Here is a 25,592-nt window from a genome sequence, read left to right on the forward strand (position 1 = left end):
AGGCAGAGGTTGCGGTGAGCCGAGATTGTGCCATTGCACTCCAGCCTGGGCAACAAGAGCGAAACTCCGTCTCCAAAAAAAAAAAAAACATAAAGAGATAAAAATATTGTGTTGGCTTATTTGGCAGTTTTTTTCTTTTCTTAGTGATACATAAAATATTTGCATAATTACAGTTGGTGACATCTTAGCATAACACAATAGGATACCATAATTTAAATTAATATGAAAGTATAACATTAAGACAGTAGATGCCATATGACTCTGATAATACCTTCATTTACTTTCCTAAAATTTTACAAAATTTTTACTCTTACTCACCTCAAAAGAATAAGTAAAGTCCTTTTTTTTATTTTTTGAGATGGCGCCTCACTCTGTATCCCAGGCTGAAGTGCAGTGGCTCAGTCTCAGCTCACTGCAACTTCTATCTCCTGGGTTCAACAATTCTCCTGCCTCAGCCTCCCTAGTAGCTGGGATTACAGGCACTTGCTACTCGATAGGTTACTATTATTATTTTTTTTCAGTAGAGATGGGGTTTGCCTATGTTGGCCAGGCTGGTCTTGAACTCCTGACCTCAAGCGATCCGCTCACCTTGGCTTCCCAAAGTGCTAGGATTACAGGTGTGAGTCACCATGCCTGGCCAACAGGTAAAATCTTAATGCATGGCTTCATACTACCACAGCACATCTTCCTAAATCTTGGTATCTAACTCCTTGGAGTCCATTTTTGGGGCTCTACTCCTCATCTTCCTGGAATCTATTAATCAGTGTACTGGCTCCCCTGATCCGTGTGCTGGCTCTTTTATTCCAAAATCTATTGATCAATTGCAGATCATTCAAGGGCTTTTCAAAATGGAGGAAAGATATAATTTTGTTTTGGTAGAGATGCCATTTTCTCTTTTCTTTTCTAAATTATTGGAATCTAGGTGAAAAAATACTTCATCTAAAACACAGGGTCATGGATGCTATGAATTGATTTGCTGAAACTAGAAAGATAAAACCACATTTCTCAGACTTCTTTTCAGCTTGAGTTTGGATGTATATTTGGTTTAACATTTAGATGCACCCTTGGAACATTTTTCACTACAAATGCACTTTAACAGGTATAGAATTATTGAACAACTGATTAAATGAATAAACACCTTGAAAAACACAGACTACCAAAGTTCACACAAAAAGAAATAGATAACCTGAATAACTTTTTCTGATATTGATAATTTGTATTGTTCCTCTTTTTTCTCTACAGATTAGTCAGTCTAGAGGTTTATTAATTTTATTAATCTCTTCATTGATTTTCTTCTTCTGTTTAATTTGGGTTTAGTTTATTTTTTCCCTAGTTTTTAAAGATAAAAGCTGAAGCTATTGATTTGACATCTTTATTCATTTCTTTAAAAAAGTAATTAATAGCTAATTTAATTAGTGACACAAATAAATAAATCGTGCCTCTTCAGCAGATAAGTCCTGATGACAAAAATCATGTAATATACAGATGATTAAAAATTAAAACAAATGCCTACAGAAAAGAAAATTAGCATCCCTTCCTCTCTGCTTTTCATTGCCCCTCTCATAAAGGATAACCTCTCCTATTTTCTTTTTTTTTTAAAGCTCATCATCACTGGCCATTAAAGAAATGTAAATCAAAACCACATTGAGATACCACCTCACGCCAGTTAGAACGGTGATCATTAAAAAATCAGGAGACAACGGATGCTGGGGAGGATGTGGAGAAAAAGGAACACTTTTACACTGTTGGTGGGAGTGTAAATTAATTCAACATTGTGGAAGAGAGTGTGGCAATTCCTCAAGGATCTAGAAATAGAAATGCCATTTGACCCAGCAATCCCATTACTGGGTATATACCCAAAGGATTATAAATCATTCTATTATAAAGACACATGCATACCCATGTTTATCATGGCACTGTTTACAACAGCAAAGACTTGGAACCAAACAAAATGCCCATCAATGATAGACTGGATAAAGAAAATGTGGCACATATACACCATGGAACACTATGCAGCCATAAAAAAGGATGAGTTCATGTCCTTTGCAGGGACATGGATGAAACTGAAAATCATCATTCTCAGCAAACTTACACAAGAACAGAAAACCAAATACCACATGTTTTCACTCATAAGTGGGTGTTGAACAATGAGAACACATGGACACAGGGAGGGGAACATCACACACTGGGGTCTTGAGAGTAGGGGGCTAAGGGAGTAATAGCGGGTGTGGGAGGATTGGGGAGGGAAAGCATTAGGAGAAATGCCTGATATAGGTGATGGGGCAATGGATGCACCAAACCACCACCATGGCATGTGTATACCTATCTAACAATCCTGCATGATCTGTACATGTACCCCAGAACTTAACGTATAATAAATTCTTAAGTTGATACACAATAATTGTATGTATTTATGGGGTACATGGGATATTTTGATACATGCATACAATGTGTAATGATCAAATCAGAATGTTTACCATATCCATCACCTCAAACATTTTCCACTTCTTTGTGCTCGGTAACATTTCAAATCTTTTCTTCTAGCTATTTTGAAATATACAATATGTTAACTGTAATAACCTAGTTTGTGTTAGCCTAACTGACTCCATCTCAGCAGTAAGCTCCAGCTTAGCTTCTTCCTCCCTGCCTCGACCCCCACAGGTGCATTACTGGGTCACGCTGCACTCAAAGCTTTGAATCATTAAGAGTGGTTCACACTGTTCACAGTACCTGTAACCATTGTAACCACATCCTGCTTGGCAAGTCTACCTGCTATTGTGAATACCTTCCTTGGTGATTGATTGTATGGAAAGTTCCCCCTACTAATCCCCTTGATGATTGTATGGAAATGCCCTTAGCAACCAACAATCCTGGGAACCTCCTGCCCCTGGCTACCAGTTTCCTTATCTAACTTGCTTCTTCTGCTTCTATAAAATTCCGATTCAGCTAGGCTCCCCCTCTCCTACCTAAATCAAGGTATAAAGGAAAATCAAGCACCTTCCTCAGGGCCGAGAGATTTTGAACATGAGCTGATTCTTGGTAGCCAGCTAATAAAGCTGATTCTTGGTCACTCTTAATTTGGAACTCAGAGTGTGGCGCTTTCCTTCTGACTTGCTCAGTTACAACAAACTATAGTTACCCTACTAGGCTATTGAACACCAAACTTATTCCTTCTATCTAACTGTGTGCTTGTACCCATTAATGTGGCCACACCACATTTTCTTTATTCATTTACCCATCGGTGGACACTTACATTGATTCTACACCTTGGCTATTGTGACTAGTGCTGCTGTTTTCCAAAACAGCTGTACTAATTTAAATTCCCATCAACATTGTGTAAGAGTTCCATTTTCCTTTTTTTTTTTTTTTTTTTTGAGACAGAGTTTCGCTCTTGTTACCCAGGCTGGAGTGCAATGGCGCGATCTCGGCTCACCGCAACCTCCGCCTCCTGGGTTCAGGCAATTCTCCTGCCCCAGCCTCCTGAGTAGCTGGGATTACAGGCACGCACCACCATGCCCAGCTAATTTTTTGTATTTTTAGTAGAGACGGGGTTTCACCATGTTGACCAGGATGGTCTCGATCTCTCGACCTCGTGATCCACCCGCCTCGGCCTCCCAAAGTGCTGGGATTACAGGCTTGAGCCACCGCGCCCGGCAAGAGTTCCATTTTCTACACAACTCAGCCAGCATTTGTTATTTGTTGTCTTTTTGACAGTAGTCATTTTAAATGGAGTAAGGTGATAACTCACAGTGGTTTTGGTTTGCATTTCCTTGATGATTAGTGATGTTGAACATTTCTTGATATACCTATTGGTCATTTGTATGTCTTCTTTTAAGAAATTTCTATCCATGTCCTTTGCCCACTTTTTAATGAGCTTTTTTTTTCCGATTTGAATTTCCTGTACATTGTGGATACTAGGCCCTTCCCAAATGAGTAATTTGCAAATATTTTCTCCCATTCTGTGGGTTGTCACTTCACTCTGTTGTTTCCTTTGCTGAGCAAAAAAAGCTTTTTAGTTTAAGATAGTCCCATTTGTCTATTTTTGTTTTTGTTGACTGTGCTTTTGGGATCTGAGCCATAAAATCTAACCAATGTCCTGAAGCATTTCCCCTATGTTTTCTTCTGGTCATTTTATAGTTTTAGGTCTTACATTTAAGTCTTTATTCTGTTTTGATTTGATTTTTCTATATGGTGAGAGATAGGAATCTAGTCTTATTCTTCTGCATGTGGATATCAAGTTTTCACAACACCGTATTTTATTTTACTGCATCACACTTATACTTGATTTATTGACATTACTTAGTGATTTATTGGACAAAGGTCAAATCTTTGTTTTTTATTAAGCCCCTTCCACAGTATAAACTGTCATGAATAATATCTCTACAACTTAACAGTTTCAATAGCTGTTTCGGCACAAATTGGTTTCAAACAGATAATTGGCAAACATAATTGAAGTCAGAATTAGACTGCCCAAGTGTTATAAAACATTAATATATCAGTAATTTACAGTATTCAATTATGGTTTGCATAATTAAGTTGAGAGTATGGCTGGGAATTACTATTATAATCCCAGAAAGTCAGAATTTTTTGGACACCAAAGCATCCTGCTATAAATTAGTAGACACAATTCAAGGGCCGTGTGCATATTCAAAGGCCATGATCTCTCAAGGAACTTGTATACTAAAGATGTAAAACAACAAAAAATCTATTCATTCAGAAAGAATTACCTTCTTCCCTCCCCCATTGCTTCCGCTGGGTTTTCCTAACTGATTTGATAGTAAAGTTGCAAGGCGAGGCATGAATAAAGTTATATCACTTTCCCATCCACCATCCAGCTTACAACACCCACCTTACAAATGGAGGCTTAGTTTTTATACTTTGAGGCTCAACTTTTCAAAAACAGAAATTAATTTAGTAAAATGTGAGAAGGAAAGATGTACTTTTAAAAGAAGAAAAATAAAAAAAGGAAAAGCAAAGTCAACCCAACAACCAAATCACATACACACAATGATCCCACACTGTTTTCAATGCAAGGACAAAGTGGAGCCCAAGGACCTTCCAAATAGTAGTAAGAGCCAGCTCCATTTATTGAACAGCCTGTCCTGTCCCTAATATATGTTTTTGTGCCTTTGCCAAAAATTGGTTGGCTGTAAATGTGGATTCATTTCTAGGTTCTCTTCTGGTCCATGTGTCTTGTTTCTATACCAATACTACGATGTTTGCTTACTATGGCTTTGTAGTATATTTTGAAGTCAGGTGGAGTGATGGGCCTTCAACTTTGTTCTTTCTGCTCAGTATTGTTTTGGCTATTTGGGGTCTTTTGTGGTTCCATACAAATTTTAGGATTGTTTTTTCTATTTCTGTGAAGACTGTCGTCGGTATTTTGATAGCAGTTGCATTGAATCTGTATATCGCTGGTGAAGAGTTGTGATCCCTTGGAGGAGGAGAGATGTTCTGGTTTTTGGTGTTTTCATGCTTTTTGCGCTGGTTTCTTCCCATCTTCATGGATTTATCTACCTCTGGTTTTTGAAGTTGGTGACTTTGGGATGGGGTCTCTAAGTGGACATCCTTTCTGTTGATGTTGAAGCTATTTCTTTCTGTTTTTAGTTTTCCTTCTAACAGTCAGGCTCCTCTGCTGCAGAATTGCTGGAGGTCCACTCCAGGCCCTGCCTGCCTGGGAATTATCTGCTGGGGCTGCAGAACAGTAAGGGCTGCTGCCGGTTTCTTCTTCTGTTATCTTCATCCCACAAGGGTACCCGCCAGATGTCAGCCAGAGCTCGCCTTTATGATGTGCCTCTTTGGATATATGGGGGTCAGGGAGCCACTTGAGAAGACAGTCTGTCCCTTATCAGAGCTCAAGTGCTGTGCTGTGAGCTTCCTTGTTTTGTTCAGAGCTTCTGGGCAGGTACAGTTAAGCCTGCTGTAGCAGAACTCTTAACTACCTCTTTTCCCAGGTGCTCTGTCCTAGGAAGGTGGGCCTTTCTCTGGATGTCCCAATCTTATTAATTAAAAATTAATTAGGCAAAAGCAAGATGTGAAAGGCATAAACTGGAAAATAATAAGTCTGCTACATTTTTTTGTAGGCGACATAATTATTGTCTATACAACAAAGAACATTTAATTTCATTCTATGCTTTTTACTCAGTCCCTAGCCTGCATAGTTAGTATAGAATTTGCAAAGCCGGTAAGAGAACCAAATTAGCAATATGGTAATCCAATTCAGGACAAAGGGCAACCATAGAAATTTGATTAGAAATGCATTAATGAATTAACAAACTACTTTTGCTTTATCTAAAACTTTAAATAAATATGCATAGCAGCAAAACCAACACAGAATATAATTTATGGTGGATAAAATGACATATAGAAACATTTTAATCAATTTGGAAATCTGGAAAAATTGATTTTTTTTTTTAGAAATGAGTACAAAAGAAAACTCACAAATGCAAAACCTTTGTATAGATGAATTCAACATTTGATTCACCAATTAGTGTTTTTTCCCACCATGAATAATTTTTGTCATCTGAAATAGAGCTGATGCTAATGAATATACTTTTAATACAACAAAGATAAAATGAGGAAAACAGAAATTATTTAGTTGTGGCTTTAGAATAATAGAATTAGCTTGGCTTATTGAAATTCATTTGGTATACTCTAATTTGGAGATTTAAGTAAACAGTGACTCCACGAGGCTAGAGAAATTAGGACTTTTAGATTACAAATGCAAGATGGAGATCTCATTTAATAACAACTGTAACTTTGAGATAAAATATGGGGAAAGGAGCCCAGAGGCAGCTAAAATCCTCTGTTTACAGCTAGGTCTTATCTACAAAGCTCCCCACATCAATATAGTTTACTTACAAATACCAAATTGAGCTTGTCTGCTCTTCTGAAAGTGGTGAGTTAAGATAAGGGTCCCAACAGATGAACAGCTGTTACTGCAGGTGAGTGTTCCACATCAGGCATGGGATTTTCAACTCATAACGGAGTGAAGTTGAACGACATACAGTATTTGGAGGATTTTCCCTTGAAACCATTAAAGAGCGGTAACACGATGCTTGTGAATGTCACCACTAGGTGGCACTGAAAGTTAAACAGTTACTGAACAGGCTGTGGCGTATTGAAATTTTCCTATGGACAAAATTGATTTATTTTGTGTCTATATATTTTTTGTTTGACCTTAAAACATGATAGCAGCAGACATCTCTTGTACCCTGGCTTACACCTCAGCCCATTTGTTTTTCTCCAGCCCCTGCTGAGGCCATTGGTTACAGAACCTCAGCTCAGCTCACTGCATATCCCCTGCTTATTTGCCCTAAGTCTTTATTCACAATGTGGTTGGGACACCTGTGAGAACTGACTTAGCATTTAGGAATGATCAAAACTGCAAGAGTGAGGGAATTAAGATCCACCGGGCAATCCGTGACTATTAGGGGGCGGGAGTCATGGCTTTGTGTTCCTCTCAGGTCCCTCAGGTGGACCATTCTGAGGCAAGATCTTCATGGTTCATCAGGGGATTCCAGTGAGGTCAGATCCAGTTTTCCATGGTGGCGACCAGCCTGCTAACACCACTGTATTGACTTTCTCTCCTTCCTTGTTTTACTCTTCCCAATATATTAACCTTAGTATCTGGTAACATGTCCCATAGTAAAGTCGTTTGTAAAGCTCCCCACATCAATATAGTTTGCTTTGGCTTTCTCTCCTTTCCTGTTTTAGGGTCTGCTTCCTGTAAGGAACCCAAGCATAACCTACTACCCTGATAAAGAACATTTTCAGTGCTCAGAGCTCTCCTTCATGGCTCTTCTTCTCATTCAACATTCTTTAAAAGAGAACTAATCTATTTGTTCTATTTTTGATCTTCCTACTGGAATCCTAGCCAGTACTATTTTGTGTTTGCTTTCGTTATTTCTTTTTTCTTTTCTTTTTTTTTTTTGAGACAAGGTCCTGTTGTGTGCAGTGGCATGATTTTGGCTCACTGCATCCTCACCCTCCCAAGTAGCTGGGACAACAGGTGGGTGCCACCATACCTGGCTAATTTTTGTATTTTTCTACCTCATCTCTACAGATGGGATTTCACCATGTTGCCCTGGCTTGCTGTCTTCCATTCAACATCATTTCTGTGAGATTTACCCATGTTGTGGCATGTAGCAGTAGTTCACTGTTTTCCATTGTGATGTAGTGTTCCATTGTGTAAAATATACCACAATTTATCCATTATACTGCGGGTAGTCATTTGAATTGTTTTCAAATTTTAGCCATTTTTAATAATATCACTTTAAATACTTTTGTTCACATGTCTTTTTGTGAACATAAACATTCATTTCTTTTGTGAATAGACATAGATATGAAATCTCATAGAATTTTTTTTTTAAATTTAATAGATACTGGAAAACAGTTTTCATAATGATTATACCAGTTTCACCTTCCCCCTTTTCTGCATCCTCACCAATATTTGGTGTTACTAACTCTTTTAGCCACTGTGATGGGAAGGTAGTGTATCTAATTTTTATTTTAGTTCCTATTTCCCTGTTGATGAATGGTACTTAACATCTTTTCATATGCTGTTTAGCCATTTAGATCTATTATTTTGTGAAATGACTGTTTAAAATTTTGGCTTTTATTTTGGGGTGGGGAGGTGTCCATGTTTTCTTTATTTATTTGAAGTTCTTTATATTTTGTGGGTACTAGTTCTTTGTTGGATATATGTATTGTGAATGTATATTGATGTAGGTATTTTTTTCTTTACCAATCTCTTTCTTTTACTCTCTTAAAGCTGTATTTTGATAAAAGAGTTTCTTCTTAATGGGATATAGTTTATTGACACTTTTGTTTATGGTAATTGTTATTAATACGAGAAAATTATTTACTCTTACTCAAAAGTTATGAAATATTTTCCTTTATCAGGGATTCTCAAACTTGAGTGGGCATCAGAACCACTTGGAAGGCTTTTTAAAGCACAGGTCATTGGGCCCTACCCCCGGAGTTTCTAATTCTTTGGGTCAGGGATAAATCCAGGAATTTACATTTCTTAAGATTCTCCAGATGATGGGATGGAGGATTGGTATTAGATCTTCCTTAATGTTTGGTATAGAATTCTACTGTGAGGCCATCTGGTCCTGGGTTTTTTTGTTTGTTTGTTTCGAAAAGACACTTAATACTTGTTACTTGTTACTGGTCTATTCAGATTTCCAGTTTCTTCATAATTCAAGTCTTCATGGGTTATATGTTTCTAGGAATTTATTTCTTCCAGGTCATCTAAGTTGTTGTCATATAGTTGTTCATAGTAGTCTCATATAATCTTTTGTATTTCTGTCTTGTAATCCCTCCTCTGTTTTTTCTTTTTTTCTTTTTCTTTTTGAGATGGAGTCTCGCTCTGTCGCCCAGGCTGGAGTGCAGTGGCACAGCAGTTTCGGCTCACTGCAAACTCCGCCTCCTGGGTTCAAGCAATTCCCCTGTCTCAGCCTCCCCAGTAGTTGGGATTACAGGTTTGCACCACTACACCCAGCTAATTTTTTGTATTTTTAGTAGAGATGGAGTTTCACCATGTTGGCCAGGATGGTCTTACACTCTTGATCTTGTAATCCACCTGCCTCGGCCTCTCAAAGTGCTGGGATTACAGATGTGAGCCACTTCGCCCGGCCCAAGACCCCCAGTTTTTTACAGATTAAAAAGACATGCAGGTGTTTCCCTGCCCTGAGAATGCTTCAGTGTTATTGATGGACCCCAGAGACCTGAATTAGACATGCTTAATCATCCCATTTGCCTAAACTTGAATACTAGTTGTTTTTCCTCTTCAATCTACCAAAATCCCAGTGGTTCTACACTTGCCTTTTTTCTTTTTCTTTTTTTTTTAGATGAAGTCTTGCTGTGCTGCCCAGGCTGGAGTGTAGTGACACAGTCTCAGCTCACTGCAACCTCCCTCTGCCTCCCAGGTTCAAGTGATTCTCCTGCCTCAGCCTTCTAGCTAGGATTACAGACACCTGCCACCATGCCCGGCTAATTTTTGTGTTATTAGTAGAGACAGGGTTTTTCCATGTTGTCCAGGCTGGTCTCAAACTCTTGACATCAAGTGATCCACCTGACTCTACCTCACAAAGTGTTGAGATTGCAGGTGTGAGCTACCACACCTGGCCTCCTGTTTAATTTTTTATTTTATTTGAGTCTTCCTGCCTCTCCCTCCCCCCACCATCTTTTTTTTCTCTTAGTGTAACTAAGGATTTGTCAATTTTGTTTAGGTTTGCAAAAACCAACTCAGTTTAATTGAACTTATCTATTGTTTTTCTAGGTGTTACCCTGATTTTTGTCATTTCTTTCCTTCTCTAACTTTGGGCTTAGTTTGTTCTTCTTTTTCTAGTTCTTTGAGGTGTAACGTCAGGTTGTTTATTTCAGATGTTTCTTCTTTTTGGATGCAGGAATTTATTCCTTTATACCTCCTTCTTAGAACTCCGATTTGCTGCATCTTATACATTTTGGTATGTTATGTTGCTATTTTCATTTGTTTCAAGATGTTTTTAAATTTTCTTCTTAATTTCTTTGACTCAAGAGTTATTCAGGAGCATATTGTTTAATTTCCACATATTTGTTAATTTTCCATAATTTCTCCTGTTATTGCTTTCTAGTTTCATTCTGTTGTAGTCAAAAAGATCATTGTTGTATTTCAATCTTCTTAAATTTATTAAGACTTGACTTGTGGTCTGTCATATAATCTATTCTGGAGAATTTTCTACATGTATTTGAAAATAGTATGTGTTCTGTTGCTGTTGGGGGGAATGTTCTGTATATTTCTGCTAGATCTATTTGGTCTAAAGTGTAGTTCAAGTCCAGTGTTTCCTTATTATTGATTTTTTGTCTGGAAGATATGGCTATTGTTGAAAGTGGGTTATGGAACTCTTCCACTACTATTGTGTTGCAGTGTGTGTCTCCTTTTAGATGTATTAATGTTTGCTTTATATATTTAGTTGCTCCAATGTTGGGTGCATATATATTTACAACTGTTATGTCCTTAAGGTGAATTGACCCCTTTATCACTATACAATGAATCACAAACATCTTGGAAGTTAAATGTTACCTTCATGGGCCTTAGCAAGAGTCTTTGAAGTCTAGTTGTCTGTAAGACACTTCTGTTTAAAAATTTTGTTTTGCAAGAGTAGCTTCCAAAAATGGAGAAGAATTTGGAAACAAGCATGTCCCATGTTATAGGCTGAATTGTATCCCATCGCAATTCCAATGTTGGAGCCCTAACTCCCAGTACCTTCAAATGTGACTATATTTGGAGACAGAACCTTTAAAGAGATAAAGACAAGCTATGGTCTCACAGACAGAGGGAAGACCAGGCGAGGGTGGAGCAAGGAGGAGGCCACCTGCAAGCAAAGGAGGGAGGCCTCACAAGAAACCAATTTCTGTTAACATAGCCACTCTGATACTTTTTTATGATGATCCTGGAAAGGAATGCATCCACTGTTGGCAAATTTTTCTTCTAGGAGAGGCTTAGTCCTTAACAAGCATATGGGAGACATTGTAGGATAATTCAACATATATGAAGCATTTTCAGAACATATGGGGAAAATCAAAGTCTTCTCAGCTAGTATTTGCAAAGAATCCTCTTAAGGAGAACTGTGAGCCATCACGTAGCAAAGAGTGTCTTCACCTACTTTCTATCTGATAACCAGGGCCCTGACAAAATACACAAGGAAAAAAGGATATTAATTACAACTGATACAAGAGCACCCCTGGCATCTCCCAGGTGTATTAACTGATTGCTAGAACTGGTGAGAACTATTAAGCCTGGCTAAAAAGATGTTGTCCGATTGCCCAAGAATTCTCATCAGCTTCTCATTGAGGCGTTAGGAGAAGTTCATACCTGAAGGAGGTGTCATATGTGGTGCTCGTTGTGTATGTGCAGTTTTAATCCTTGATGATATCTTCATACACTCTTGAATTAAAAATCACTTGACATAGTCTCATAAATATACGGTCTCACTCTCTAGGTCCTGCCTGATCATTGCAGCCAAAAGTCTGGTGCTCGGAGTGAGCAAAGCCATGCAAACAGTGAAAATATGGAGAAGATAGATTTAATGAGGTTCGTTCATTTCCCTGTACTTTCTCTCATGAGAGAATTATCACACTCTATATTTACGATTGATTTACAGGTTTTTTTCTCTAGAGTTTGAGCTTTCATCTTTCTATTCGTTCTAAGTATTTAGCATAACACTTGATATTTGTGGACGATTAAGAAATAACTGACATATCATGAAAAGGAACTTTGCTTTCTATTGTCTTATATTCTGAGTCACCTATATCTTTCAGTTTTTCTTTACTAAGAAAAATAAAGATTATTTTAAAAACTTATTAATTCTGCTTTGGTGCTTTTGTCTTTTCTGAATCTAAACATTCATGTCTTTCATTACTTCTGGAAAATTTTCAGTCATGCTTTCTTTAAATTTTTCCTCTTCCAATTAAGTGTTTTGTCTTTTAATGAAATTCATATTGGGCTCATATTTGATTTCACACTAGTTTTCATATCTGTTAACTTCTTTCATATTCAACACTTATCTCTATACTGCATTAGAAAAAATTCTTCAGTTCTCCCAATTTAGAAGGATTTTTAAATTGCTTTCTGTCTTTGTTGTTTAATCCACTCACTGAGTTTTTAATTATAGTAAAATTAGAGTTTATATTTCTAGAAGTTTAATTCGCTTTAAAATACGTTTGGTATTTTTTGATAATGTCTTTCGTTTCTTTTCAAATCTTTTGACTTTACGGTTTTAAAATATAAATTCCTCTACATGTGACATCTTAGGGAAATGAAATTATTCTGTCTGCCAACTTTCCTTCACGATGGAATCTTTCTCCTTGTGCTAATTTTGGATGGTGACCTCATCTTAGGAAAGGCTTTTTGTGAAATGTCCTTAACAGCTTGTATTGAGAGTAGTTCTCTCGAGACCAACTTTACTTTAAATTCCACCAGGTGGCACAGAGGCATTATAAACTTGGAGTTACTTTTTTTTTTTTTTTTTTTTTTTAAATGCAGAGCCTTGCTCTGTCACCCAGGCTGGAGTGCAGTGGCAGGATCTCGGCTCACAGCAACCTCCGCCTCCTGGGCTCAAGAGTTTCTTGTGCCTCAGCCTCCTGAGTAGCTGGGATTACAGCTGTGCGCAAACATGCCTGGCTAATTTTTGTCTTTTTAGTAGTGACAAAGTGTTGCCATGTTTGCCAGGCTGGTCTGAAACTCCCGAACTCACGTGATCCACCTGCCTCGGCCTCCCAAAGTGCTGGGTAGGCGTGAGCTACCATGCTCAGCTTGAAATTACTTTTAAAATTAATTTATTAGTTTACGTATTTCGGGCTCATGCAAGTAGATGCTTTTGAACTTCAAACTCAGACCTGCAATTAGCAATTCTCAGCAGGAAACAAACAAAAACAAAAATCCAATTCATAAAATTGGATGCATTTTTTTCTAGTCCATTCTATCATTGAAGTGAGGATATAGAAGCTTCAGCTGCAGCTCTTATTACCTTTTTTTTTTTTTTTTTTAATTAACCGAAGGCCTTTTTTCCTGATCCAAGTGATCAGGAAAACTCCTAGGGATTTTTCCTAGGAGTAGCCAAACTCCTAGGGATCTATACAAGAAAATGCTTAGTAGGTCCAGGTGTGGATGCTGTTTCCCTTTCCGGGTTTCTATTTCTTCATTTTGCCTGCTAGTGGGCTTCCTTTATTTCATTGTAAATGCAGCTATGTGTTTAAAAAGAATTTAAAAAACCTTGCATTCCTGGGTGTTTTCTATTAGTATGTCTCTTCAAGTCATATAGTGTGCTATCTTTCCAGAAGCAGAAACCCTGGTTGTTTTATGCATTACACGCAGAAATCCAAGGGTCATGTGACAAGGCAATGCTTTAGGTTAGAAAAGTGAGTCCAGGAGGAGGGACTGAGGTTAGATTGAATGCTTAGGAAGTAGGAGAAAATGAAGCGGAGGCTCTGGGAGCTGAGATAAAGGCTAAGGGAGAATGACAGTGAAGACACAGCAGAGTAAGAAAGATGGAGGAAGAAGAACACATGTATGGGAAGGAACAGGAGCACGGTAAACACACAGAATAAGCCATTGTGATATTAGAGAATATTCAGTTCTTTTAATCTAGTTATTTTACAGATAAGGAAATTGAGGCCAAAGTGTTAATGATCTCTCCAATTCAACACATCCAACAGGTGTCCCATGTGGGGGTTCATGTTGACTCAGTCTAAAGCTTATTTTAGACTGCAAGAGATGGGCTGTAAGAGGCCAGCAACACACAGGCAGATAAAGGGAGACCTGCTGGAAGCCACAATGGCAAGGAAAAAACTTGAAGCAGAGTGGAAGGAAAAATGAGAAGCCCAGGCAGTGGGTTTCTCTGGATAGGAAATTGAGGTTTCTGTTGGTGAAGAGGGGAAGTCAGATGAGACTATGTGGGGAGGGGAACTCTCTTACCTGGGTTCTGAGGAAAGCTTCACTGGGGAAGGAGGAATTCAGGAGTCATGTTAACATTTGGAGGAACAACAGGCAAGAGCCGTTACAGTGAACAGGAACATGCTTTTGGCCTGAACACCAATGATTCAAGAAAGTGGATCCTCGGGAAAGGTTTGGTGGCAAAGGGAAGAACACTGGACTTGCCTAGGACAGCTGGGACACCCGCCTGATTGAGTTCTAATCAGGGTATATGTGATTCACCCTAGTTTTCTTCTCTGGGGTTTCCTGTGTCCAGGGAGTACAAAATTATCAGTGATCAGTAATAGCCATCTCTTTCTCTCTTAATTATTTTCATTTTCTCTTGTCCTGGTCCCTTCCCTACATATTTTATTTCTTAATTTTTGCATAACATTCTGCTCTTTCTCAGCCTCCACCCCCAGCTTCTCAGTATCCCCCAGCCAGCTCCCAGGAGCCCAGTTCCTTTCTGTTCCCTCCTTCAGGTCCTGCCCTGTACCCACCATAGCTGAGCACACACTCAGGAGTGGAGTTGGCTGGGAAAGTTGCAGACCCACAGTAGGACTATGACTCTCACCAGCTGCTCCCTGCATCTCTGATCAAGATCAGCTCTGCCCACAAAAAGTTGGGGTGGAGAGACTTGTGGCTTGACTTCACTTCTCTTTCCAATCTGCACCCAACTTCCTCTTCCCCTGCTTCCTCCTTCTTTAGCATCTTTTATGCCCCTGGTGTCTCTGAGCAGCTCCCAACACTTTTGTCCCAGAACTCCATTTCTCAATTAGTTAATTCTCTTTCTTTTCCTTACCAAACCCAAGCTGACTCCTCTTTGCTTTTCTGACCCCCTACTCAAGGGTGTAGGCCACATTATTTGTGGCGTTGTGCAGAATAAAAATGTGGGGGGCCCTGTCTTTCTCCATTTGGGCTGCTACAACAGAATGCCACAGACTGGGTGGCTTATAAATGACAGAAATTTCTCACAGTTCTGGAGGCTGGGAAGTCCAAGATCAAGAAAGAGTCAATGTCTTGTGGAGGCTTGTTTTCTGGTACACAGAGTACACTTTCTGGATCTGTCCTCACTTGGTGGAAGGGGTGAGGGATCTCTCTTGGGTCTCTTATAAGGGGACTAGTCACATTCATGAGGGCTCCAAACTCATAATCTAATCACCTTCCAAAGGCCCCATTTCCTAATAATATCACATTGGGGGTTAGAATTTCAACATATGAATTTTGGGAAGACACAGCAATTCAGAACATAGCAGGTCTGCATTCAAATAGGCAGGAAAAGAGTGCTTTTAAAGGTATTAAAATATAAAACTTTTTCATTCTTTCTGAAGTTTCTCTTTCTTTCTGTCTCAACCTGTTATGGTGTTTTGCTATTTTTGTTTATCTGTGTAAATTGCTAGTGCTGTGCCCCTTGGGTACAGGGATACTCACAGGGTGAGCACAGAGGCTCACCTGTGGGTTCCACTGTATGACTCTGAGCACATGCAAGCTGCCCACTGGCTGCTGAGTTCCTCTGCTGGGAAGAGGAAGTCAGTCTCCCCTTCCCACTGTGGCCACTCTACCCCTCCACAGTTAGGTGAGCACCAAGAAATTGCAACCACTGCATGGAGATGCACTTGATTCTTGGACCAAGGTGGGGAAGCAGGTCGTCCTGATCTGTCTCAAAGCACTCTGTGGTGCAGCCTGGGTGGGAATGACTAACTCCAAGCTCTGTGCAGACACTGTAGGGTGCATGCCCCCAAATCTTATTCTCTCTGTGTCCCTGGCAGAAGCAAGGTAATTGTGAAAGGTTATGGCAGAAGGGGACTCCTCTGCTAATGAGATCAGGTGTCTATATGGGCAGAGGGCAGCAGGGTGGAGGTGAGCAGGAGGGCAGGAATTGCCTGTGGCCCCAGACAGTGGGGAGGAGCAGATGGCAGAGAATCAGTGCTGGGGAGGTGAAGTGATGGGAGCCACGTCCACATGTCAGCCGAGAAGACCTCACACAAGTTTTATTGGCTCATTGGACTTCATTTATAAAACACGTATTAAGGGCTGGGCGCGGTGGCTCAAGCCTGTAATCCCAGCACTTTGGGAGGCCGAGGTGGGTGGATCACGAGGTCAAGAGATCGAGACCATCCTGGTCAACATGGTGAAACCCCGTCTCTACTAAAAATACAAAAAATTAGCTGGGCATGGTGGTGTGTGCCTGTAATCCCAGCTACTCAGGAGGCTGAGGCAGGAGAATTGCCTGAACCCAGGAGGTGGAGGTTGCGGTGAGCCGAGATCGCGCCATTGCACTCCAGCCTGGGCAACATGAGTGAAACTCCGTCTCAAAAAAAAAAACAAAACACGTATTAAGATAAAATTACAAAGAATTTAAAGACAATGATCATAGGGCATCAGCTATGATGCTGCATTGGTTGCATGTGCCATGAAGCAAGCCCTGGATATACAATGTACAGACTCACTCACTATTTGGGGGTAATCCTGACTCTGCCTCTTTCCATTCTACAACCCTGGGTAGCTCAGCCTTTCCCAAATATTTCTGTCGTCTTCCACCTCAGTCTGAGTCATGCGGATGCCTCGTGCCTGATCAGCCCAGTGTTGTTCCTCTCTTCCCACCTCCCTCACTGTTTCATTCCCTACTCTTTGCATTAACTTAGGAAACATTTGTACGTGTATGCTAGCTTTAGTGCCCTTGTTTTGCTACCTTGGCGTGAAGTCTACACTCCCCTCCCAAATTTCCTATTTCTCTCCCTTCCTTCTTCCTTCCTCTGACTTACTACAGCAGATTTATCTGTTTCCCACCCCAAGCACACACTCTCCTGCTGAATACTGATCTCTCCCTAAACAGGCCTCCCCTGCAGTTCTGTTTCATTCAATTAAGGGAAAAGCCTCATGAAGTTTTTAAAGAGCTTTTTGAGGATTACAGTTCCTATATCTCTAAAAGTTTTCCCAGGAATCATTCCATGTGAGAAATTGGGCTTAGCTTGCTAAACTTGTGTAATTGACCCTTGGTGGGGGTTAGGAGCGATGGTGGCCCCGTGCAGTCAAAAATCCGTGTATAACTTTTGACTTTTCCACATCTTAACTATTAAAAGCCTACTATTGACTGGAAACCTTACTGATAGCATAAACAGTTAATGAACACATATTTTGTATGTCATATGTATTATATATGGTATTCTTAAAGTAAGCAAAAGAAAATATTTTTAAGAAAATCAGAAGGAAGAGAAAATACGTCTGCTATATATTAAGTGGATCATCACGTGTTCATCTTGATTCACCTTAAGCAGGCAGAAAAGGAGGAGAAAGAGTTGTCTTAGCGGTGGCAGAATCAGAAGAAAACCCACGTATAAGTAAATCCACACAGTTGAAACCCATGTTATTCAACGGTGAACTGTAGTGTGAGGGTTTGAGTCAATCTAGTCTGGGGCTGACAGGGTTAGTGTTTTGCTGTTGCTGCAATAGTCTTCAAGTTCCTCTACATTACTCTGTTCCTAGGGTGGGGCTGGTTTGCCAGAGGATTTTTTAATGTCTCCACTCTCAGGTTTTGATGTTTCCTTTGTGAAATATCTCTAGAAGACCCAACATCATGATTTCTGCTCTTCTAGCTGCAGTCTCCTCTTGCAATTGATATTTATGATACCGCTTGGGAGAGGGAATAGGATCACTGTCTTTTGTTCTGGTGCAATCTCATTCTCAGGCGGGTGACTTGTTTTTGAATTTTTTGAAGTTTTGTCATATAAATGTTTCTGCCTTTCTTCCACCAGTTTGGGACTTCTAATAATCTGGAATCAGGATGTTTTCTTGTTCTTTCCCATTTTTTTTTCCTTCTCAGCTGCAGTGGGTTTTCACATATGCCCTGATGGCAGCAGGGCTTTCTGCCCTTTCCCCAGCAGGTTAGGGCTTTTTTTTCTACGTGGCAATAGAGGATATGGGTCCGGTTGGGACCTACTACCTTGCAGTAGCTATTCTTGTACCTCAGGCCCACATCATGAGAGGGAATTTATCTGATCTACATCTCTGACCCTAATCTTTCAGAAGACCTTGGTTAGGTTTATGAAAAAGGGCTTAGAGACTGATGTGAATTTCCCTGTTTCTGTGACTCCCAGGTCTTCTATATAAATTCAAGTTGTGATTTTGATAGTCCATTGTCAAAAAATTATAAGTATGAAAGTGAAGCTCTTTCCAGCTTTTTTGTATGCTAATCCTAATTTTAAAAAATTATGATAGACTGGACAAAGAAAATGTGGTACATATACACCATGGAATACTATGCAGCCATAAAAAACGATGAGTTTGTGTCCTTTGTAGGGACTTGGATGAATCTGGAAACCATCCTTCTCAGCAAACTGACACAAGAACAGAAAATCAAACACCGCATATTCTCACTCATAGGTGGATGTTGAACAATGAGAACATGTGGATTCAGGGAGAGCAGCATCACACACTGGGGGCAGTTGGGGGCGGGCAGGGGAGAGACAGTAGGGGGTGGGGAGGGTGGGGAGGGATAACATGGGGAAAAATGCCAGATATAGTATGCACCTAAAGTAAAATAAAAATACGAAATAAAAAATAAAAAAGTTGGAAACCTAGGGCTCAGAAAAGTGATGTCACTTCCCCCCACAAAAAAAATTATCTGTAATTCCAGTACTTTGGGAGGCCGAGGTGGGTGGATCACCTGAGGTCAGGAGTTCGAGACCAACGTGATGAAACCCAGTATCTATTAATAATACAAAAGTTAGCTGGGCATGATGGTGCATGTCTATAATTCTAGCTACCTGGGAGGCCGAGGGAGGATAATTTCTTGAAGCTGGGAGACAGAGGTTGCAGTAAGCCGAGATCACACCACTGCACTCCAGCCTGGATGACAGATCGAGACTCTAACTAAAAAAAAAAAAAGTTATTTGCAGGCCAGGCATGGTGGCTCATGCAAATAAATCTAGCACTTTGGGAGGGTGACACACAGGACAGCTGCTTGAGGCCAGGAGCCTGCGATTACAGTGAGCTATGATCATTTCACTGCCCTCAAGCCTGAGTAACAGAGTGAAGCCCTGTCGCAAGAAAAAAAATGTTTCCCCCAAATTAGCTTCAGATAATTTTTGTTTTGAAATTCGAAAAAGTAAATATCCCAAACACATTTACATGGATGGTACCTACAAAGCACAAGCACATATTTAGAAGCCCTTGAACAGTTATAAGCAGCATAAAAGAGGAATGTAAATCTGTCCAGCAGACACTTGTTTATGACAAAACTACCCTGAAACATCCAAGTAGGACTAATAAGAAGGGATCCTGGGATAAAGTCTTTGGAATACTCCATTAACTTTACTGCTCCCAAGTTCTGACTAGTTTCTTATAAGTTATAGGAAATTTATAGCAGGATCCTGTATGTAAATTTCATGTTAGTAACTTGTACTTTTATCCTAAATAAAACTACATAAGACTCTCATCTTACTACATATGATTATAAGTAGCCTTTATGATATTTTATAAATAATTCTATTATAAAGACACATGCACATGTATGTTTATTGTGGCACTGTTCACAATAGCAAAGACTTGGAACCAACCCAAATGCCCATCAATGATAGACTGAATAAAGAAAATGTGGCACCTATACACCACGGAATACTAAGCAGCCATAAAAAGGATGAGTTCATGTTCTTTGCAGGGACATGGATGAAACTGGAAACCATCATTCTCAGCAAACTGACACAAGAACAGAAAACCAAACACCACATGTTCTCACTCATAAGTGGTTGTTGACCAATGAGAACACATGGACACAGGGAAGGGAACACCACACACCGGGGTCTGGGGGGTTAGGGGAGGAATAGCAGCGGGTGGGGGAATTGGGGAGGGATAGCATTAGGAGCAATGGCTAATGTAGACAATGGGGCGATGGATGCAGCAAACCACCACCAGGGTACATGTATACCTACGTAACAATCCTGCACGATCTGCACATGTACCCAGAACATAAAGTATACTAAAAAATTTTATGTTGGTATCTCCTCCATAATTAAAAAATGAATGCATAGACTGAATTCATTCATTCATTTGACAAATATTCACTAACACCTATCACTTGCCAGGTACTCTGTTAGGTGGGGGGATACAGTATGCTAACAGCATGGAACTAACACTCCAAGTCAACTACTGAAGTCAAAATTCTGGGCTGGCAAACGTTGGTTAAGAGTCCCCATTTTAGAAAATAATATTTCAAGAGGCTTGTTTTTTATCCAGAGAGTGTTTACAATGTAATAAAACTCAGTACACCAAGTTTTATAGTTCTTGGCATGCTTTTCTCCCTCAGTAAGCTCCTCGAATAAAGCGATTGTGTTGTCAACCATAGCATATTCTTCAGTGTAGCAAGATGCTTGGCTCCAGGCAGGCGCTGAGAGAGGCTGATGGGTGAGTGAATGTATATCAATGAAAATCAAACAGAGGACATTGTCTTTATATGTTTTAGTGTTCCTGTGGTTTTTTGTGATGGTTACTGGCTCTTCTCTAAGAATAATGGAGAAAATGTTAGTTTATACTGTCACACAGGGCAGTCACAGGGGATTCTGAAAAAGCAAAAGAACCAATGTTAAACCAGAAATGAATGTAGTGGGGTTGGGGATGAGACAAGGGAAGCAAATACATGGGAAAGTATTGAAAAGGACAGAGTGATCAAAAGTGCAGGGACATGGGAGCATTGGGCAGTGCACTGGGAGCCATTTAGTTTTGTGCTCTTATTGTATGAATGGGGAAAAAAATGTCCTTAGTGGTTAAGTGGCTTCTCAAAGCCACTTAAGACTTGTTCCAGAGAAGATGAATTAGGGGAAGGTGAACACGTTGGAAGTTGGCGACAAGGAGAGAAGCTGGAAACTAGAGAGGAGAGTCAGAACCAGAGGGAAATGAGAGACTGAGTAGGCGTTTCAGGGTTTGTGAGAGCATAGATTTTCTTTGTTGCAGTCAGGGGAGGTGTGTCTGTTGGTTGCAGAAAGAAGTCAGACTAGAGATATCGTGGGGTAGCTGTGTTTGGAACAGAAATCAAAGATCAGTTTTTGTGAGAGAAGGAAATCACATCTGCAAATGACATGCTGTTTCTGCTACTTCCATTGATAGCTGTTCTCCCGGGTGGTGAAAGTGCAGATGGTAAGAACTCTGAGAACTGCCCAGTTGGCTGCATGAAGTTCTCTTTCTCTCTCTTTCTCTCTCTCTCTCTCTCTCTCTCTCTCTCTCTCTCTGTGTGTGTGTGTGTGTGTGTGTGTGTGTGTGTTTTCCCTAGCATGTATCTGGAGAGTGAGAGTGCCAGGCTGGTTCCATTCTGACTGTCCATGACTCCAGGTTCCCGAGCTCTTAAGAAGGTGGTTGCTAAGGCATGGGACTCTGTGGTAAGCAAAGGTCTGCTAACATCATGATAGATCCCCTTTTCTCCAGATTCTGAGTTTCCCTACTCTGGCAACGTTCTCTCTCCATTCTCTTTCTAATGTCTTTCTCCCCATTCTATCTGTTCTTTTGCCACAGGGCTCAAGGAGCCGGTCTCCTTTCATGCCATCCAGATCTCATCCTTTTATAACCATTCCTGGGTACGAAATCTGGGCTCAGGTTGGCTGGATGATTTGCAGACTCACACCTGGGACAGCAATTCCGGCACCATCATTTTCCTGTGGCCCTGGTCCAGGGGAAACTTCAGCAATGAGGAGTGGATGGAACTGGAAACGCTAATCCATATACACTTCATTCGGTTTAACGAGGGAATTCATAGCTACGCCAGTGTATTGCAGTTTAAATGTGAGTTCAGTTTCCTCCATGGGAAGTAGGGAGGTGGGAGAAGGGGATGTCACATGTTCCTTACTCCTGTAGGAAACAGCCTGACTTTCTTCTGTATCTTATTCTATTCTTTCCACCATAAAACTGCAATTGCATACAGTTGGGCAAGGTCTATCATCCAGGCCCTAATTCTTCAAACACATCTGCTACTTACGAACTCCTCTCTGATTGATTGCAGGGTTGTGCTTTATTAACTTTTCTTACAGGTATCCCATGGCCACACTTTTTCCTGCCCTACAACCAGATACCTTCAGCTTTCTCACTTTCTCATTCATTCTCTTCAGCAGTCTCCATATGCATTCTCATTGTAACCCGTTGCATGCCATTCAACCCAAGTTGTTATAATCCCAGTTCTCTTACACCAAGTCCTTCCTCATGCACAGCATTCACACCACCTTCTTTGACCAATTTGCCCTCTTCCTCATGTTACTAGTCTTTTCCTCCACCTACAGCTTCCACTAATTCCCCTTTCTCTGAATCCCTGACCAAACCAAATTTTAGTCCATCCCGTCAAACCCTGAAGACTTCCCCCTTCTGCTACTGCTCATTTCATTTTACGTTTTCTCTCCCTTTTCCTCTAATCCATGACCCCAGATCCTTTTGAGTTACAGGTGATAGGAGGCTGTGAGCTGCACTCTGGAAAAGTACCAAGAGGCTTCATTCGGGTAGCTTATCAAGGATCAGATTTCATGAGCTTCCAGGAGGATTCATGTTTGCCATCTCCAGGGGCTGGAAATGCGGCCGAGCGTTTCTGCAGAGCAGTCAATCAGGATCAGGTCAACAAGGTCCTAGTACACCGTCTCAATGAAACCCTCCCACGTTTACTCTTGGGTCTTCTTGATTCAGGAAAGGCACATCTCCAGCAGCAAGGTCAGTCTTGCACCCTCACTCCAAGAACTAGTGATTTGAAAATCATACCCGGCTACCACCCCCTTCAAATTCAGAATAAGGAGAAGCCACCCAGAAGTGGGAATGGCTGGGTACAGGGGCTCACAACTGTAATCCCAGTGCTTTGGGAAGCTGAGGCTGGAGGACCACTTAAGGGCAGGAGTCCCAGCCCAGCCTGAGCAACAGAGTGAGACCCCCATCTCTAAAAAATAAAAATAAATTAGCCGGTCATGGTAGCACACACCTGTAGTCCTAGCTACTCAAGAGGCTGAGGCAGGAGGATCACTTGAGCCCAAGAATTTGAGGCTACAGTGAGCTACAATTTATAATTATGCCACTGTACTCCAGCATAGTGACACAGTGAGAAGCTGTTTCAAAAAAAAAAAAAAAAAAAAGAGAAATGGGAAAGGTGTTTCTATCTAAACTTCTAAACTCATGTGGAGATATGAAACTCCAAGTCTCTATGTGAATATCTTTTCTGACCTTTGCAGTGAAGCCTGAGGCCTGGCTGTCCAGTGGCTCCAGTCTTGGCCCTGGCCGTTTGCTGCTGGTGTGCCATGTCTCAGGATTCTACCCAAAGTCCGTGTGGGTGATGTGGATGCGGGGTGAGCAGGAGCAGGCGGGCACTCAGCGAGGGGACGTCCTGCCCAATGCTGATGAGACATGGTATCTCCGAGCAACCCTGGAGGTGGCCACTGGGGAGGCGGCCGGCCTGGCCTGTCGGGTGAAGCACAGCAGTTTAGAAGGCCAGGACATCGTCCTCTACTGGGGTGAGAAGGAGCTGGAGCCCAGGCTGGAAATGCCAGGAGGTGGTCCTCAGCATAGAGGGAGGGCAAGCTGAAAATTTTAGGATTTTTGGGATGACAACCCCATCATGAATAAAAACAGGTAATCTAAGAAATAGAAGTGTTGAAAATGAGGGCCCTGTAGATGCAGGAGGATGCTGAGGGTTAGATGAAGACTCCATCTCTGAGCAGGGATGAGAAGAAAATATAGAAAGAAAAGAGATTAGTAAATGACACTCAAATAAAAATGCGAAGCCCAGGGTAATGCAGTGAAACAGGGAGTGGATGAGGTAAAATGGGGTGGATTTAAAATAACACTTTGGTGTCTCCCCAAATTCACAGGACATCACAATTCCGTGGGCTTGATCATCTTGGCGGTGATAGTGCCTTTACTTCTTGTGATAATATGTCTTGCATTTTGGTTCAGGAAACGCCGGTGAGTTCTTTTCGTGTGCCTTTCCTACTCCTACCCCCTACGCCACTTGTATTTCCATGGTTTTTGTTTGTCTTCTCAGTTCTCTCCCCAGCCCCCTTCCCTCTTACTTCTCAATTCTCACCTCTACCTTATTCAGAGCGACTTCTATCTCTGTTCTCATCCAGCTTCCATTGAGACACACCATGAGCCTTCTCGTCACCATTCTTTTGAGATAAGGAACCAGCAGCCTAAGGGCTCAGGACACACCTGAACATGTCGTGGTGATGACATCCTTTTCACTCTCCTTGTAAAACTTTGTTATTTTTGCTTGTTTCTGCTTAACAATCGTTTATCAATATAATTGAAAAATGCAATTTTGCAGAATTTGTTGTTCTGACCTGGGTTTTCGGGCTTTAAAATTCAAATTTTATCTCTGAATGGAATGGAGTCCTAGCCACCTCCACACGCTCAGCCATTAATGTATCAACAGCCCCCTTTAGATTCCCTTCCTCCAGAGGGCCTTCCCTGACTCACACGTGGGAAGCGGTCTCCCCCTGGTCTGAGCTCCCGCCACATTTCAGCCATATTTGCTAACTGCACTCCTTACTTCTTTTCCTTTGTTGCAGTTATTTAGGTTCTCCTTTTCCTTCTAATTTTTCAGCTCCTTCAATGCAAAATATGTGTGTTATTATATGCATCCCTGGTGAAGGATCTTGCCTGCATGAAACATGTTCTCAATAAAACTCTGTTGAATTTATGCCAAATTTGTAGTCTTTTTTTTAAAAAAATTCTTTTATTTCCTAGTGCTTTTGAAGTAGTTGAGACATTTGAAAGGCTTCTGATGAAAAGTTTTCTCACTTGGAGGAGATTTTGTGCATTCCTAGTTCTATAGTTTCTTCCTGAGCTCCAGAGGAGAAATAATTTTTCCTCTTATCACTCCTATCATTCAACTATAGAGAGCTATTAGAGTTCATTTACTGTTCCAAGTGTGCAAGGCAGGGTGCATGTCTTTACTATTCATTGGTTCAAGGACAAGCAGCAGAGTTCTCACATTGGAGCTTGATAGAAAGGTCGAATTTGGACCTCAACTGAGATTTACTGAATTATCATTTGCGTTTTGGAAAATCAGCAGGATACTCAAAAAGTCCATTAAAATTTGAAAGGTACTGATGTGGAAGATGCCTGAGATGTTGTACAAGTGTGTCACTGAAGGAAAATGAGTGAAGAAGGGAACAAG

General features: G+C 40.7%; 1 protein-coding gene across 3 annotated transcripts in view; it reads left to right on the top strand.

The window, feature by feature from the left end:
• The window catches only part of CD1D (CD1d molecule), a 39,467-nt gene extending 14,335 nt beyond the window's left edge, over positions 1 to 25,132 (top strand). Inside the window, exons 1-6 of one of the 3 annotated variants that reach the window (XM_032260749.1) lie at positions 20,685 to 21,589; positions 21,962 to 22,228; positions 22,862 to 23,137; positions 23,647 to 23,925; positions 24,283 to 24,376; positions 24,541 to 25,132. In XM_032260749.1, the coding sequence (XP_032116640.1) occupies positions 21,532 to 21,589; positions 21,962 to 22,228; positions 22,862 to 23,137; positions 23,647 to 23,925; positions 24,283 to 24,376; positions 24,541 to 24,550 (984 nt within the window). In that variant the 5' untranslated portion in view covers positions 20,685 to 21,531 and the 3' untranslated portion in view covers positions 24,551 to 25,132. Of the gene's footprint in view, positions 1 to 20,684; positions 21,590 to 21,707; positions 21,829 to 21,961; positions 22,229 to 22,861; positions 23,138 to 23,646; positions 23,926 to 24,282; positions 24,377 to 24,540 lie in introns of those variants that run through there. The other 2 variants (XM_032260750.1, XM_032260748.1) reach the window with 2 other exon arrangements.
• The last annotated feature ends 460 nt before the right edge of the window (positions 25,133 to 25,592 follow it).

This window comes from Sapajus apella, unplaced genomic scaffold (assembly GCF_009761245.1).
Source record: "Sapajus apella isolate SASKATOON/1434 unplaced genomic scaffold, GSC_monkey_1.0 scaffold119, whole genome shotgun sequence".
NCBI classification, from domain to species: domain Eukaryota; kingdom Metazoa; phylum Chordata; class Mammalia; order Primates; family Cebidae; genus Sapajus; species Sapajus apella.